Below are 15956 nucleotides of genomic sequence, written 5' to 3'. Positions count from 1 at the left end.
TTAAGGAACTTGGAACTTCTTTTCTTATATATTCTAATTTTGTGTATGAGATACCGACTAAAAAGCTTTGCTATATATACATATATTAATTCTTAAAGAGGTAATACAAAGGGTTGGCCACAGATTCGTTAAACCACGACCAAAATAGCAAAGCTGAGGCAATCTTTAAGCTTTTCTCCTATGGCACAGCTGTGATGTGTGATGACTGTACATGTGACTTGGTGCCTTTGGGTCACATCTGTTTGCAGCTGTCTTTTTCCATTATTAACACAGCCAACAATAATCAGAGAGAGCCTAGGGAAAGCGAAAAAGAGACAACAATAACAGAAAAATAAAAGGATAAACAGGAGGCGTCTAGTGAAAATATTTAATGCCTGCAAATAACAAAACAACCCGAAGAAAAAGCAAAGGAACATGTAGACAATGTGACAAGAACAACGTGAAAAGACAAATAACTCACACTTGGAACTATTTGAATATGACATGCAACGAAGAACATGTACATACTAACATACATACATACATATGTATATATGTTGGTTAGGGAATAGGGGAATAGGGGAATAGGGGTATGGGCACATGTAAACTAACAAAGTTGATAGAACAAACAAAGCAAAACAAACTACACACACATTATTGCATATATACATACATATAGAAAAACGCGTAAAATGAGCATAAAAATTAAAAGAAAGAAAAGAAAACAAAAAAATCATCAATAAGGGAATTAAACAAAGTTTCATCTCTCTATTTCCCTCTCTACATCTCTCTGTCTTTATTTAGAGCGATCTTCCTCCTTGGATAACCCGTCTACGTATCTGGGACAGTTATGGCACATATGTACCAATAAAATCAACCAGCTCTACCACTGGACAGCCCCCACCACCACCGCCTGTTGCCTCCTCAGCGGATGGGGGCAAGCCAACACTACTCAATCAAAGTAATTATGGCAGTTATTACTATAGTGCCAGTAATCCGAAATTGAATCGCAATTTGCGCGTCAATATTGATAATGCCTGGAATCCAGTGGACACATATATCTATGGACCGACACAGTCGAGTGTCTTCAATCAAGAGAATAAATACAGCGGTTATCAAGGAGGAGGCGGTGGAGGAGGAGGTGGTGGCGGCGGTAGTAATAAACAATTAAATAGCGTAAAGGACAGTCTCAACTTTATTTCATCGGGAAAATCATCAAAGGACACAAATGGTGCATCCGCAGCTGCCGTTGTCAGTTCGGATAGGAATAATGCTGTCGCATTGATAAGCTCCAAGGGCAAAAGGCGTCTGATGCTCGAGATTTACGATTACGAGACACCAAAGTTGTGCGATCACACGGCCATTGGTAGCAGTGCAATGGGCGGCAGTGCGTTGATCGGTGGCAACAAGCAGAGACCATGTAGTCCATTGGAAAGTTACGTGAGCACTGGTAGAGATTTGGTAAGTAAACAGACTCCATTTTAATACATACTTATAGAGAGATTACAGTGCTTTCTGTAAGCGGTTCACAATTTAGGAAAGAAACTGCCTATAAATGACGTAAGCCATTAAATTAAAGACTAAATAGTTTTTAGAACAATTAGAAGGGAAATTTTAAAGGCATTAAAATATGTGTCTCAGATAATATATTTTGAAATTTAGTTTTTAATTGAATTCCAACTCAATGCTTAAACTCAAAAGACTTTAAAAGATATTGTATCTGCCATGAAAATAATCTGGCCCCTTTGGTTAAAGGCCAAACAAGAAAAAAAAAAAAAGAAAAAAAAGATAAAAACGAAAATCGTTTGTCGGAAATTTTCTGTGTTTAGCTTCTTTCTGTTCTGAAGTTACCTGAGTTCCCAATTTGGCAGCCCTGAAGGCTCCAACAACAGCCAACAGAATGCAGTGAATTTCGTATTTACTCTAGACTTGACAAAATTAATCAAATTAAACACTCGACTGCTTCGCCAGACGTGCACAAATAACGAAGAGATGGAGCAGTTTGCCCCAAAGGCGAGCGCCAAATTCAAATTTGTAAAGGCAAATAGAGTCAGGGAGACGAGGAGCAAAAGGACGATAACAGGCAGCAGGCAGCTGGCAGCAGGCAACAGAGAGAACAGGGACATATGGCAGGCACAGGGGCAGACAACCGCAATAAGCTAGCTTAACCATTTCGACGTCGTTGACAAATATGAACTGCAAATATTTTGATGCCAAATTAAAGTCTAAGCCTTCTCTATTATTTTCTTCTCTCTCTTTCTCTCTCTCTCTCTCTCTCCCTCATCCCGTATAGAAATTGGAGTTCCATACGCATACGGGCACCGCCCTGTTTCCCGCACAGTTTGCTTTAAACTATGAATTCGTTGATACGGAACAAGGCGGCGAATCGTGGCCAGGTCGTCGTGGTGAAGATCCAGTTCCACCACTCTGTTCGCGTGTCTTCCGTAAACGCAAAGGCAACATACAAGTGCCACGGAATGTCTTTCTCTATGGCAGAGGCGGAGCAAAGAATATAACCTGTCTGTATCGCTTCGAGGCTGGAACCTCTGAGCGGGTTAAGCTAGTTCTGCACAATGTATCCTTTGGTGAGGGTACTACCTGTAATACGGATTCGGATTTGCATACGGGTCGACCTCGTTGCAATCAGCTGGATCCCGAGGGACGCATAACCGAGTTGCGTTTGTACGATGTGCCCTTTAGGGATGTGAAAATCCAACTCGGCTGCTTTTGCGATAACTCAAGCACTTTGTATAGCAATGCCCCATTGACCTTCCAATCGCATTCACGTGTCATGGAGCTCACGTTCACCGTGAGTCGATTAAATATATCCGAAGATTTTGCCGATGTCTTCTTCTCGGCATCGTATGAGTTTAAACGTCAACCAGATTGTCGCAAGCAGTTAAAACTTAAAGGAGCCGGCGGCGAAGATGATCTGAAATATCCATTAAAGACCCAGGACGCAAGCTGTGAGGGATTAGCGTGGTACATTGAAGCACAATCCTCGGAGCGGTCGTTGTTTGTGCAAACGTGGGGCGCCTATCTGCCAGTTGATCCCACTTCGGAAGATGCCATGCGCTGCCATACCAAAAATCGCTTTATAATCTACTCGGGCCGACCACTTAAGCCCATGCGAGTTGTGTGTCCTGCCCAGAGTGGGCCGAGGCCAACATCATTGCATATATTCTCCGAAGACTGGACCAATGGACAGCCACTATTCATGAACAAGTAAGTCATGCTTAACAATCCATACACATATCAATACAGAGACACTCTGTTCATCATAGTTCTGGGAAACCATTTAATCAAATAAATACGTTTCAGACCGCTTCTAATTTCATTCTTGTAATGGAAAAAAAAAGGTTTCTTTTCCCAATTTTTTAACGTCATCATTTCATTTGAATACTTGAATAGTTTCTAACGAATTTTCCAGTATTTCATTCATTGTGTAGCTTCTAAAATACCTCTCCTCTTGTGTAAGGCAAAAACAAAAAATATTAACTTCTGTTTTAAAATGCAATAACAGGAAATGACTACAGCAACATTACAACACAAAACGTACAGGAAATTGAGCGCGAAGAACTTGTGCCTCAAACAAAAAGAATATATGTATACACACACACACACCTGTACATACATACATAAATCAATGTTTACATAAAGTTTCACGCCGAACCACAATATACCCTGTACAAAGTCAAAGAGTAGATTGAGTCAATACTTGATGGAACTCAACACAAGCTTTTCATAAAACCAAGCAGATTATTAGGTTATACTTCAGAGATCTGCAAGCGATTTTTCCATAATCCAAAACTAAGGGACAACGATCTATTTTCAGAGAAAGTTAAACTAGAATACAGGAAATTCCACTGTCTATCTGTTACTCATATTCCATGTAGGATAATTCTAGCATACTCTTTGAGCAAAGGGGAATACAAAAACCCAAAGTCCTGACCAGAAACAGACACACACAAACAGGGCCATCAGACATTTAAATGCCATGCGAAACGGATATAAGCTATACAAGTACCTACCTTCGTACATACATGTGCAAATTAACATTGTGTGTGTGTGCTTAGGAGGAAAAGCCATCAGTAGTGGGAAATAACGTAAAGCACTATGTATGTAGGTACATTACGGGAATTTATGTGTAAGGTGCGTGCCACGAAAACGAATCCTCAATGGCCAGTTGTCTTAAGCTTTCTCACTGTCTGAATGCCATTCAATTTGATGAGGAACTTTGGTATATTTATATCAGTCAACAGTTAGCTTTGAACTGAACTTTGTGCTATTTTTATTATACTTGGCACATAGAACTCATTGAGTATTAAAACTGTGACTCTAGTTGAAGTACTTTCAGTAGCACGGTTATTTCATGTCGAGTTTCTAAATTTTATCTGCAAACAGAAGGCAGAACTTTCCACAGTGGTAAAAAGTCCAGAACTAAGCCCAGGCCCGTTGTAGGCCCTAAGCTATGGGTTGAATAAATATCTTGGCTTAAACATTATTCAACAGACAAATCCCATTGCTCATTTCAAGTGGAGTAGTCTAGTAAACAATGTACCTACTGTTGCAATAGGCATTTAAAAACAAAAACAAACCCTGTAGACCCCCTGTGGACTATGAAAACTGTAAGAGTAAAGTTTGCAGATGGGGCACATCATGTAGACCTCTTTGGACTTTTTTTTTGCTTTGCATATTGGCTAATCAGGAGCAACTGCATACGTATTAGCTAGTTATCTAAAGTCTATCAACTCTATGTGCATGTTTACTTACTATCATTGTGTCTCTTTCTATCATCTCATTCTAGACCCATCAGCCTGGTATTAGAGCCCATACTCAAGGAGCCCGGCGATATAGCCTTCACATGGCTTGAGATACATCGCACCCAGAATGCCCTACTGCAGCAGTTGGACCTGCATGTGAATACAAGCGTAACCACAAGCGTGGGCATTGGCACCGGAACGGGAACGAGAACGAGCTCCAGTGGGGGAGGCAGTGGCGGTGGAATTGTGGGCACTGGAAGTGCCGGAGTGGCTGGTGCCAGTGGGCAGGCCCAAGGACCATCTCAACCCAATGCAATGGCCAACGAAACTCTGAACGAATTTGGTTTTTATCCCAAGGAATCGGATTGCGAATCCAAATGTCCTGAAATTGATGCATGCATTGCGGCCAGTCTTTGGTGTGATGGTAAGTTGGCCAGGCTCCAATGTCTGATAGCTGATTAAGGCCTACTGACGTTTTTATCAGCCAACCAATCATTCGTCTTGTTACATTCGGACCGTTACAACTGTTTTGCATTATTTTTTTTACCCCAGCCTTGTACGTGATGTTGGCGCTTCTTTTCTGTCCCTTCTCCTACTACATACACATACACTTACACATACCTACATACATACATACTATCTAGCCCCACTTACTCGTTACGCTCCTTGCGCCTAGCAGTAGGCAACAGATTATTTATTGCGGTTGCTCGCTTGTCTGTTAATTTCAATGCAAGCTGGGCACGTTTTTATAATCAGGCAAAGTTTCTCTGACATCTGCAGAAAGCTGTAGCTGTTGCCGTTGCTGTTGCTTTTGCTGGTTAGTTGCTTGCCCGGTGGACAAACCCACATCTGCAAAACCCCAGAATGTCTTGCACAAAAAAGTTTGTCCCAGTCGCCGGCATTCTCTTCCAGTTTCAGTTCCAAAACAGCCGCAACAGATGCTGCCAAACTTATTTGAGCTGCACTTGATTGCAAAAGCAAAAGGGTACCCACCAAGGGGTAAAGCAAGAGAAAACCGGGCAAAAAAAAAAAAAAAAACAAGTAAAAAAAAGAACTTAGGACACTTGCAACAAACGACAGTCCCTGGACTCGGAGTATAGAAAAGCGACTCTTGAAATACTCTCCTCAGTTACAAAACAAAAAACCAAAATGGCAAAGATAAGAAAAAATAAACATGGCCTGATTACCCCGACAAACTGAATATACTAAGGGTCGATATGTCAACAGTGAATTAACTCTAATTACGCATTCAGTTGCATTTTGCATACTTTTAAAAACTAGTGAAACAAACTAGTTTAGTTTACATTCTACAGTCATGTAGTATATGAAAAAAATTAGCTAAAATTTGTAGTTAATTAGCTAATTGGCAAATGGGGGTTCTTAAAGCGCTCAAGGAAACGAACTTTGTAAGTAAGACAGTCTTCTAAATAAATTTATTCCACCAAAATTAGCCTCCTTCCTGACTGTTGATCTGTTGACTGTTGTTACAATAACTAAGGCTATACATAAATTCGATTAATGTTTATAGTCTTGCTGTTTTATAATATGGTAAAAGGGTTAAGTAATGCAATATACCCCGATACTGCTCTATGGGGAAATATATAAATGCTGGACTGGACTTTGGCTCTTAGAGCTGAAATTATTTATGTGCAACCAGTCGCGTCTGCATCTGGGCGCTTTAGATGGTTAACCGCAAGAGTCAGGGCATTAAACAAGCTTTTGGGGCCACTGAAGTGTCACACTGTGGCTATGCTTTGCCTGGAAGAGCTTTCAATTTGATGCAGCGGCGGCTGGCCACTGCATCTGCATCACAATTTTTCAATCAATGTTCTGATCTCCTTTCTGTTTTGCTATTTCTCTTGCTCTCTATGGGTTTTCATTCCATCTTTCTTTCTCTTTTTCTGTTTATAGGTCATCACAACTGCCCCAGCGGCTTTGATGAATCGGAAGAGGAATGTGGCACTGCTCGAAAGTTACTTGAATTACCTGGCGGCGTGTTTGCCGCCCTTGGATGCATTGCTGCCGCTTTGACAGCATGCCTCATATTCTGTATGTTTGGTCTAATGCGTAAGAGGAAAAAGTCGGTGGTGCAAAAGGGCGGTGGAGGCGGCGGAATGGGCGGTGTTGGTGTCGGCTTTATAAATGGTGCCAGCAATGGCAATGTGTCTGCTGCCAGTATTGGCACTCTCAAGAAGGGTGATTTTAAGAAGGATGCATTATTCATCGATCCAGCCTCCTGACACGGACTACAGCCGGTCGAGTATATACATGTGGATCGGGAGACCACTGTGTGATATGTTGAAGCCGGCTGTGGGTTAGATCAAGAGCAGGGATTGCAACTAAACTGGAGATTTTGAAGGACTTGATGAACTAATTAATAAGTGGAGTGGAATTTTTTTGTAAACGCTTATGCTGGGACTAAACAGACAGAGAATTAAATTGATATGAGAAATGATTAGATGTGAGAAACGCCAGCAAAAGGTAAGATAGAACAAAAGTAGATATATATACATATGTATATACATATATGTATGTATGTACGTGTAAGCAATTGGGTTTTAAACAACAACAACAATAACAAAACTATAGAAAAAAAGTACTCCCCAAAAGAGTTTAATCCAAAATTTGGATTACATATACCCTAAAAAAAAACTGGCTAGACTCTGTATATATATATTTTCGGTAAATTCTTTTACATTCAATTAAAATTTTTCTTTCTTTTAAAAAAGTTATCTTCAAAATGAAGCGGCAAAAACTATTGTAAATTAGGTACCTTTAATACTAAATACATACATACATAACATACATACATAGATTGATCAATAAACAAACAAACAACAACAACAACAAAACAACAAAAATGGTATATAGCACACATAATTCGCACCCAGAATTCAGTTACATACGTTAGGCAATTGATTGCAACAACTATAAAATCATAAATTACAATTTAATTGTATAAAAAAAAAACAAAAAACCAAAAAACCAAAAAAAAATTAAATGAAATGAGCACAGAATGAGAGGGCAAAAGGCAGTTTGGCATTATCTTATAAGGTTATTCAAATATAACAATCAAAAACAAGCAACAAAAAAAAAGAGAAATATAAGAGAAAAGAAAATCTTATTAAAAACAGGACAAAAGCTGCGATTTCTTTTTCAAGGAGCAAACGGAAATGAAACGCATGGCATGAGGCAAGTTAAAAATCTCGACAGTGTTGTGATCTATATTGACAAGCACATACTGAATTTAAATGTTGAACACTATAGAGATGAGGTCTAAGCATTTAAACTGAACATTTTAGCCGATAAGTATCTAATCTAGTCTAGTTTAAGCACTTTGCACACACACATTTGCAGCAACAACAACCAAAAAAAAAAAGGAAAAAAAAAACAACAACATCACATAGTGGTTTATTATACAAACACAACAACAATTGTTATTAATTCATATATAGTTATACAACTTAACAGGAACTAAGTAGATTTCAAAACACACACACACTCACATACACACAAAAAACTTTTGAATTTTCCCATTATCCATTCAAACTAAAACCAACAAAAAAAAACATACAACAAAAAAACCAAAGAAATACAACTAAAATGCATACAAAAACAAAAACAAAAAAGGAAAGAAAACATTAAATTAAAGGGGGATAAAAAGAAGGAAAACTGCCATAAAATGTCTTCGGTTGTTATTTATTTGTAAATATATTCATTGCAAACTGTTTAAAATTTCATTTTTTACCACACAATTAGAATTTATTAAGTAGCAAAAACGTAAAACCACGAAAGAAAAAAAACAAAACAAAACGATTATCCAATCAATCAAACAGTTCCCAATGTTATTTCAAAAGTAATTGTAAAGAAAACATTAAGACAACAAAAAAGAAAACATTAAATACAAAATTAAGGAAGATCAAATAGTATGCCTCGATCTATAAGCCATAGCCCATAAACTAACCCCCCAAACATATAAACAATCAAATGTTTTTAGCATTACGATACCAAAAAAAAAAAACCCCCAAAACAAGAAACCAAAATTTAAAACGCTAAGACAAGTATAACTAAACATACATTTTTTTTTTTATAGGCTCTAATAATTAGAAGAAATAAAACAATTTTGAAATAAATTTAAAGTCTCCAATGATATCTCAAGACTTGGTTAACTAAATGATCGGATTTCTAATAAAAAAAAAAAAAAAAAAAAAAAAAGGGGGAACAGCTCAGTTAATCGCCTCTTGATGAACCTTATGAGATTACTATAAACCATTGGAACAGTAGGGAAATGTAAAATATATGAAACAAAAAAACATGTACTTATGTATGTATATATGTGTGTCCACAAATACATACATACATATGTAAACAAATTAACAAAAAATTTAGAGAATTCAATGAAACAATTTTTGTTGCATTTTTGATAGCAAAAATAATCTCATAGCCAAAATAAGATTAGGTGCACTTTGTAAACATTTTTTTTTTTTCCAATGAGAATATGATTAAGTAACTTCGTAGCAACGAAGTTAATATATCCTTCCAAAGTTCTAGACCAACTAAATTGGAATACGTCATCCTTGTCCCATTCATTTCCGATGCCAAAATCCTTTAGGGGTTATTTAATAAAGTTGTCTGATGTAAAACATATATTTTTTTAAATAAAGCTAATCAAATATGTTTTCCGAAGCTGCATTATAATTGTAGTGGTTTGTTCGATTTCAATCTTGAAAGGATATATGTACATGAAAATCTCTTACGCTCTCCCCCCAACTAGGAATATGAAGCAAAGGAACTTTATATATAAATATTTATAGAATATAATATTTTACATAGGTACCCATACACATGCATATATAATATGATGATATATATATATATGAGGTAAAATTAATAATATCAATAATATATATGGAAAGAAAGCCCATGGATTGGCCGATAATTGCATCACTGTCACTAATTTCGAAAAAGAGAGATCACCACAAAACGAACTTTCAATCATTTCATAGAGCTACTTATTTGTTGTCCGATGTGAATAAAAAGAAAGGTTTTAAGTAAATGTCAAATAGTTTTTACTCAAAATTATTATGGCCGATTTGCCAGATTCCGACATATGGCAGACATCCAGATACAAACATACATACATATAAAATGTAGATACATAGATAGACCGACTTTAATTTGCTTTCTTCTATGCTGACCTATTAAGTTAGCTATCGATATAAAACGTAGGAATCGAATCGAGCAATATTTCAAATGCGTTTCTGTTATTTTTTCCCACGAGTTGTCGGACTCACATAGCGAACCATCGGAAAGTTCGGAACTGGAAAATGGGGAAAATTGTAACCCAACTGTGTGTGTATGTATATGATGGTGTGCTTGTGTATTTTTGTGTGTATGAGAGAGTGAAAAAAAAATGAAACCCAAAAATAAAATTGAATTATGACAGATCATAAAACACTGCATGTAATTTATTTGAAATACTTTTTTTTTTTTTTTTTTTGGAAAAAACAAAAAGTGTGTGAGAGTTAATAAATAATCATAAAATATGGGCAGCTGTGTAAATAGCAAAACTGCGTACAGTTTACGCATATTAAAAACAAATAAGAAAACGAGAAAAACCAAAAAAAAAAAAAAATAAAACTTAAAAAAGATAACAACAAAAACTCCAAATTCTGTTCTTTTGCTCATAAATTTTGAGTTTCTTTTATAGTTAAGTAAGTTTCACTTGTATATGATATAAAAAACAACAACAAGCAAAGAAACAAAAATTAAATTGGGGAAAAGAGGCAAGATGGAATGAAAGAAAAGAATAAAAGAAAGAAAGAAACAAAGAACAAAAGAGCAGCATACACAGAAATATTTATACAGAGGTATTATTATACATATATACATATATATACATTTATATGTATATATACATAAGTACATATATATGGAAAAAAACCAAACTTTAAATAATGACGCACTGAATCAAATAGATGAAACGAGTATGTATTGAAATACAAGACAATTAAAACAACAACAAACAAAAAAAAAAAAAAAAAAAAACAAATAAAATAATAAGAAAAGCAAAAAGAACTTTAAGCAAAAATTTAAAAATTAAACAAAAAAGAATGTGTCTAATGTGTTTAATTGGAATTCGGTGCCAAGTTAGTTTTCTGGAATTTTTTTGGGGGATGGAATCAACACGTCAATCCCCCTGTTGTAGAAGGGGGCAAAACCCAGAATACAAAGTTCACTTTCATTCATAAGACAATTTCACACATTTTTGGCATATCCTGAACGGTGTGAGCTCCAGTGTGAGGCCAACGAAATATCAGAAAACAAAGATGAAGAGATGAAGCCTAAATCGTAGTCTTCTTCCTGGAGGTTTGTATTTAACTATCTTCGAGAACACTTAAGATCGATTCAAATATCCTCTTCATTATTTATTTATTTTACACTAAGGCTGGCGCACAGTGTCCTTTGGAAACGAAATGCCCGAAACTAATGAAATTCTACGTTGGCCACCGTTTTTGTAATTAAACAGAAATTGAAATAAATGAAACATTGAAAGAAGACAACTTAAATGATAATTACTCTCTTAGTTGTATGTATATTTCTTTTATGTTTCAATTTAAAAGAAGAAACGTTTGTTTGGTCCCTTTAGCCATCCTGTTGATTTACAGAACGAGACTCAGGGCATTGGAACATTTGCCAATCAGTAGCCTTAGTGGTGCATCGTAAGTACCTGTCTTGTTTTGCGCCTTCGGCCATTCAAACAGAATGCGGGTTCTCTCGAATACTACCAGCTTGGCACCCTCTCACTATGTATCTGCCCCACACCCACATTTGCGGCTACTCAGCAAAGTGTTTGCGGTCCTCTTCAATGTTTTGTTCGGGGAGAGTCGGTAAGCTCCATTTTGGGTTGGTTGGGGTCGCTCTTGCCATTGAGCCGAATATGAAGGGCCGCTTTATATTGGGCCTTCTCTTTCATGGACTGTTGCCTCCACACGAAAGTAGTTAATGCCCCCCAGGATTGAACGGAGCTGCCACATTGCTTATTTTGCCAGTTCGAGTGTCTGCATTGGCAATGCATCGACTAAGGGATATCTTCTTAATTTTAAAAGGCAACAAATAAGCGATTCCAAAAACAACGATCAAGAACCTTTATCATTTTTTTTAATTCATACCAAAATTTAGTCAATATTTTAGCCTAACCGTATTCCGCACCATTCAACTGGCAATTCGTGTGGACATTACCCAAAATTGGCACATACATATACAGTAGTGTACTCTATATGTATGTATGCACATACATACATACATACATATGTACATATGTTTTTGCACCTAGAGCCAATTGATATTGTTTACCATTGAGTTGCCAGTTCACTGAAGAATAATAACAACAAACGGCAATTGCAATTGCAACAGCAACGCTAACAACAACATAAAGAAAGCAAAATATACTGACATCGTCCCAATATTCCAAAACAATAGGACGTCCTATGGTGAGTACATTAAAGTACTCTATGCTAAACGTTTTTGTATTATTTTCTACTAAATATGATCGACATGCCAACAAGTACACCTATTATTGTTATACATAAGCAGCTATTAGGTCTACTTAATTAATTTAAAAACGAATTGCGTTTAAAAAAAAAAAAAAGAAAGGCAAACTCAAACAGACACACAAAGTAGTTACTTGCAGACATGGAAGAAATGAAATCGATATCAAAACTCATAATCATCATTAATCAGGCAATTTGAAATATGCAATATGCAAATACAGCATATTTTTCTATTTCTTATGCAAACCGCTCATTATTTTTCCTTCGTTTATGTGCACCTGGAGAAATAATTGAATTGAAAATAATTGCATTACACTAGTTTTCAATATACATACTCTAATAAAAAGTAGTATATAACATTTTGTATTGCTTATAAAGAACAAATTTAAAGATTTTAAGCCTCTCAGTCTTTGACAAAATCGAGGGTATAGGCCAAAGGTTTGATAAATATTTAACCCAGAAGTTTTAAATTTTATTTCTTTGAATCATTCCTTTTTCAATCCTATTCAAATTTTTGAAAGGCTAATTGAATTTTTCGTTTTTACCAGTTTCGAAGTTTTTAAAGGGCATTGAAATTACATTTATCTCATGAAATTTTCAGTGAAAACTTTACTTAGATTAGCAGCTTAGTCGTTGTTGTTTTGAAAGATTCTTTGAATTTTCTTTTAGTGTACTTTTCAACAAATATGACGGGGTGCTGAAAATGATTATTATCACCGTGTTTTACGTACTCAAACAATCGGCACATGACATGCCGCCACCTTTTCTCTGCAATTTTTTTCGTTGACGTTGACATTTTTGCAGTTTTTTTTATCAAGAAATTTACACGAATTTTCAGCTTGTTGCAAAAGAAGAAAAAAAATGTATTTAAAGACAATTTACATATATGTATTTATATAAAAAATCAGCGATTTTTTTATGGACCTAGGTAGAAAGAGTGTGGTGTGAAAGTATTATTGTTTTGGCACAGCCGTCAGACGCCATATAATGTGTGTGTCACATCATGAGGGCGGAGGGCGGAAACTACACCAACTAACTAAATGCCGGGCCTCATTGTGTACGTACATAGACTTTTATTGCTCACGTTGCCGCCAAGTTGATGGTCATCAGTACAATCATCTGAGGGTCAATGTGCTTTTTGGCAATAGAGTTTACCCCACTCAATCTCAACATCAATACCGATGCCATAGAAATCCGAAAACCAGCTTTTGGTAAAGAACTTTCAACCTCTTAATCCAACATTAGAGAAACCAGAAAAAAGAACTATGTATATACATATACATATGTACATATATATAGATTTCTATAATTTATGCACGGCCGGCTTACTACCTAATTGATGGAGTCGAATGGATTTGATAAGAAGAAGAAGCCGGTAAGGTCAAGTTTTGGTCAAAGGTAAACCTGTTTTTCTTGGTCTTGGTTGGAAATTTAAAATTTTAAATTTGTGTTGTTATTGTTATGATTATAATTATTATTATATTTTTCTTTTGGCTTATGTAAGCCAGCCAGGAACATGCCAACGTGGTGGAAGAACGTAATATCGACCTAGAACAGTTCCCAACTGTTTCAATAAGCCTAAAATATTCGATTGTCATTCAGTTTTTGAATGTATTTAATCAGCTGTCTAATACCTAACAAACTGAAATATGTATATATAAACATTTATAGACATGGGTATATCTTTTTTCGATATTTCAAAGACACAATATGTTCAAACATCGGCGACCTAAATAAATATGAAAAAAGTGGATTAATGTTACCAAAAGCAAATGCTATACAACTACAGTCGCGTCCAAAACCGCTGAACACAATACAGGTGAGACACAAACACACCAGAGAGCGAGAGAGAGGGAAAGAGAGAGAGATAGAGAGAGAAAATATGGTGTGTGTGTGTGTGATGGAGAGCAAAAAGAAAAGGTAGAAAGCAAATAATACAGCGGTAACTGAAAACGTAACAAGCAACTGAGTTGGCTTCAAGCAGCCGCCAGCCGACTTGTTCTTCGTCTTGGACTCTGCTGCCGCTGCTGCTGCTGCTGGTGCTGGTGGCTTCGTGCGCAGCCGCCGTTGACTTGGTTAACTTCAAGTCGGCCAAAAAGGGGGCCAAATGATGCCAGGAACATTCAGTCAAGACGCGAACGTTGTGAGCTCCAGACGTCTCAGCCTCAAGCTCAGCTAATTTTTTATACTTTTTTTTCCCACCTTCCCCGTTTTCGTTAGCAAAAGGAAAACAGTTAAAAAAAAAAAAACAAACACTTACACAGCGCCAAATGTAAATGTAATAAAAACAAACAAGTGCAAAGAACATATTTAAAACATTTCTTTTTTTTTAAGTTCTTTATATATCAATATTGAATAACTAAGAGTTTGACAACTACAAAAAATAAGGTCGCTCGGTATTTGTGTGTTTTTAGTGCTTTTATGTCTTTAAACAACGATCGTTCATACAAAATGAAACTACGCGATGTGGAAAATGCATTCAAGTATCGGCGTATCCCGTATCCCAAGCGGTAAGTGAGCACATTAAACAAATTGCTTACCACATGGTTCGAATTTCATCAGCCTCTTGATCTGGTCCAGAGGAAATGCAATTGCCAGATCTAAAGTTACATTTCTCTATAATTTATTAACAATCATTTGCTCTTTGTCGACTCAATCCTATTTTTGTAACTTCCCTATAAATTCTTTGAATCTCAAGCAAAAGAGTTTAGAGAAACTAACTCAGCAATGAAATTTGAGTGAAGAATAATGTTACCCAAATTAAGATAGTCCATTAAAGAGCACTTAAAATTGATGTCTCAGTTTAAAACATTAATTACTGGGATTACTTTCGTAGATTCATAGATTAATATAATACTAGGACCTTCTCCATACTTGTAGCTAGAGACTGCGAATAGAGGGTAATTTAAAATTTTTCAAATTCTTATAAAATTATGAATATTAAAGTCAATCCAAACTTATCTCTTAGAAACTTCTGCGGCTTTCCAAAGAAAATTATGGACAAAAACGGCCTCAACTTTAACTATTTCGAGTAGCTAAACGAGCTAAATGCTTCTTTTCATTTGTTTTCCCCTCGCTCTCAATTGTCTTGTTGTTTTTTTTTTATCCGCAGTTTTTACTGTTTTGTTCTGGCCTTTTGGAGCTTGGAGCTCGGTTGCTGGCTGACTGACTGAATAACTGACTGACTGACTGAATGCCTGACCGCTGCTCATTAGTTGATGGTGGTCTGCGGGTTGCCTCAAAACAATTTTAGCCATTAAAAGGTGTTTAGGCCAAAAGATCTGAGCCCACCACCACCAAGAGCACCAGCAACATGGCTCAGATCCGTCCGTTATTGGGCAATGCTCGCATTTTGAGCGAAACAAAACCGAAATGTTGCAACAAGAATTCATTTGCCAGATGTAAACTAATGATAGACTGAATAAACACATGTCATGGACTAATTGGCTGGCCTGGGTTCATTTTTCGAGAGAAAAAAGGCGTTGATATTGTATGTGATACTGTGAGGTGCTGCTCTACATAGGCTGGGCTGGGTCGTGAGAAACAAATCTTTGGGCAACTTGTCGTCACCCACTCTCACAATTTAATAGGAAACTCTTATATTTTGCATTCATATCCCAGAACCCCGACCGACAACTTCCACTCTCAATCAGTGCGAAAT

At 36.5% G+C, this 15956-nt stretch overlaps 2 protein-coding genes across 4 annotated transcripts in view; both read left to right on the top strand.

Moving 5' to 3' along the window:
* The window catches only part of LOC137579375 (uncharacterized), a 55365-nt gene extending 46580 nt beyond the window's left edge, over positions 1 to 8785 (top strand). The window contains exons 11-14 of the mRNA XM_068293113.1: positions 784 to 1440; positions 2273 to 3204; positions 4787 to 5166; positions 6654 to 8785. Coding sequence (XP_068149214.1) covers positions 784 to 1440; positions 2273 to 3204; positions 4787 to 5166; positions 6654 to 6982 — 2298 coding nt within the window. The 3' untranslated portion in view covers positions 6983 to 8785. The remainder of the gene's footprint in view (positions 1 to 783; positions 1441 to 2272; positions 3205 to 4786; positions 5167 to 6653) is intronic.
* Positions 8786 to 14438: 5653 nt separating this feature from the next.
* Positions 14439 to 15956, top strand: part of LOC137579067 (heparan sulfate 2-O-sulfotransferase pipe-like) — a 38455-nt gene continuing 36937 nt past the window's right edge. For all 3 annotated transcript variants that reach the window (XM_068292752.1, XM_068292751.1, XM_068292753.1), the window contains exon 1: positions 14439 to 14805. In XM_068292752.1, coding sequence (XP_068148853.1) covers positions 14717 to 14805 — 89 coding nt within the window. In that variant the 5' untranslated portion in view covers positions 14439 to 14716. The remainder of the gene's footprint in view (positions 14806 to 15956) is intronic.

This window comes from Drosophila tropicalis, unplaced genomic scaffold (genome assembly GCF_018151085.1).
Source record: "Drosophila tropicalis isolate 14030-0801.00 unplaced genomic scaffold, ASM1815108v1 contig_694, whole genome shotgun sequence".
In the NCBI taxonomy this organism is placed as follows: domain Eukaryota; kingdom Metazoa; phylum Arthropoda; class Insecta; order Diptera; family Drosophilidae; genus Drosophila; species Drosophila tropicalis.
The sequence above is the reverse complement of the archived record's forward strand: the minus strand, read 5'-3'. Positions and strand labels throughout refer to the sequence as shown.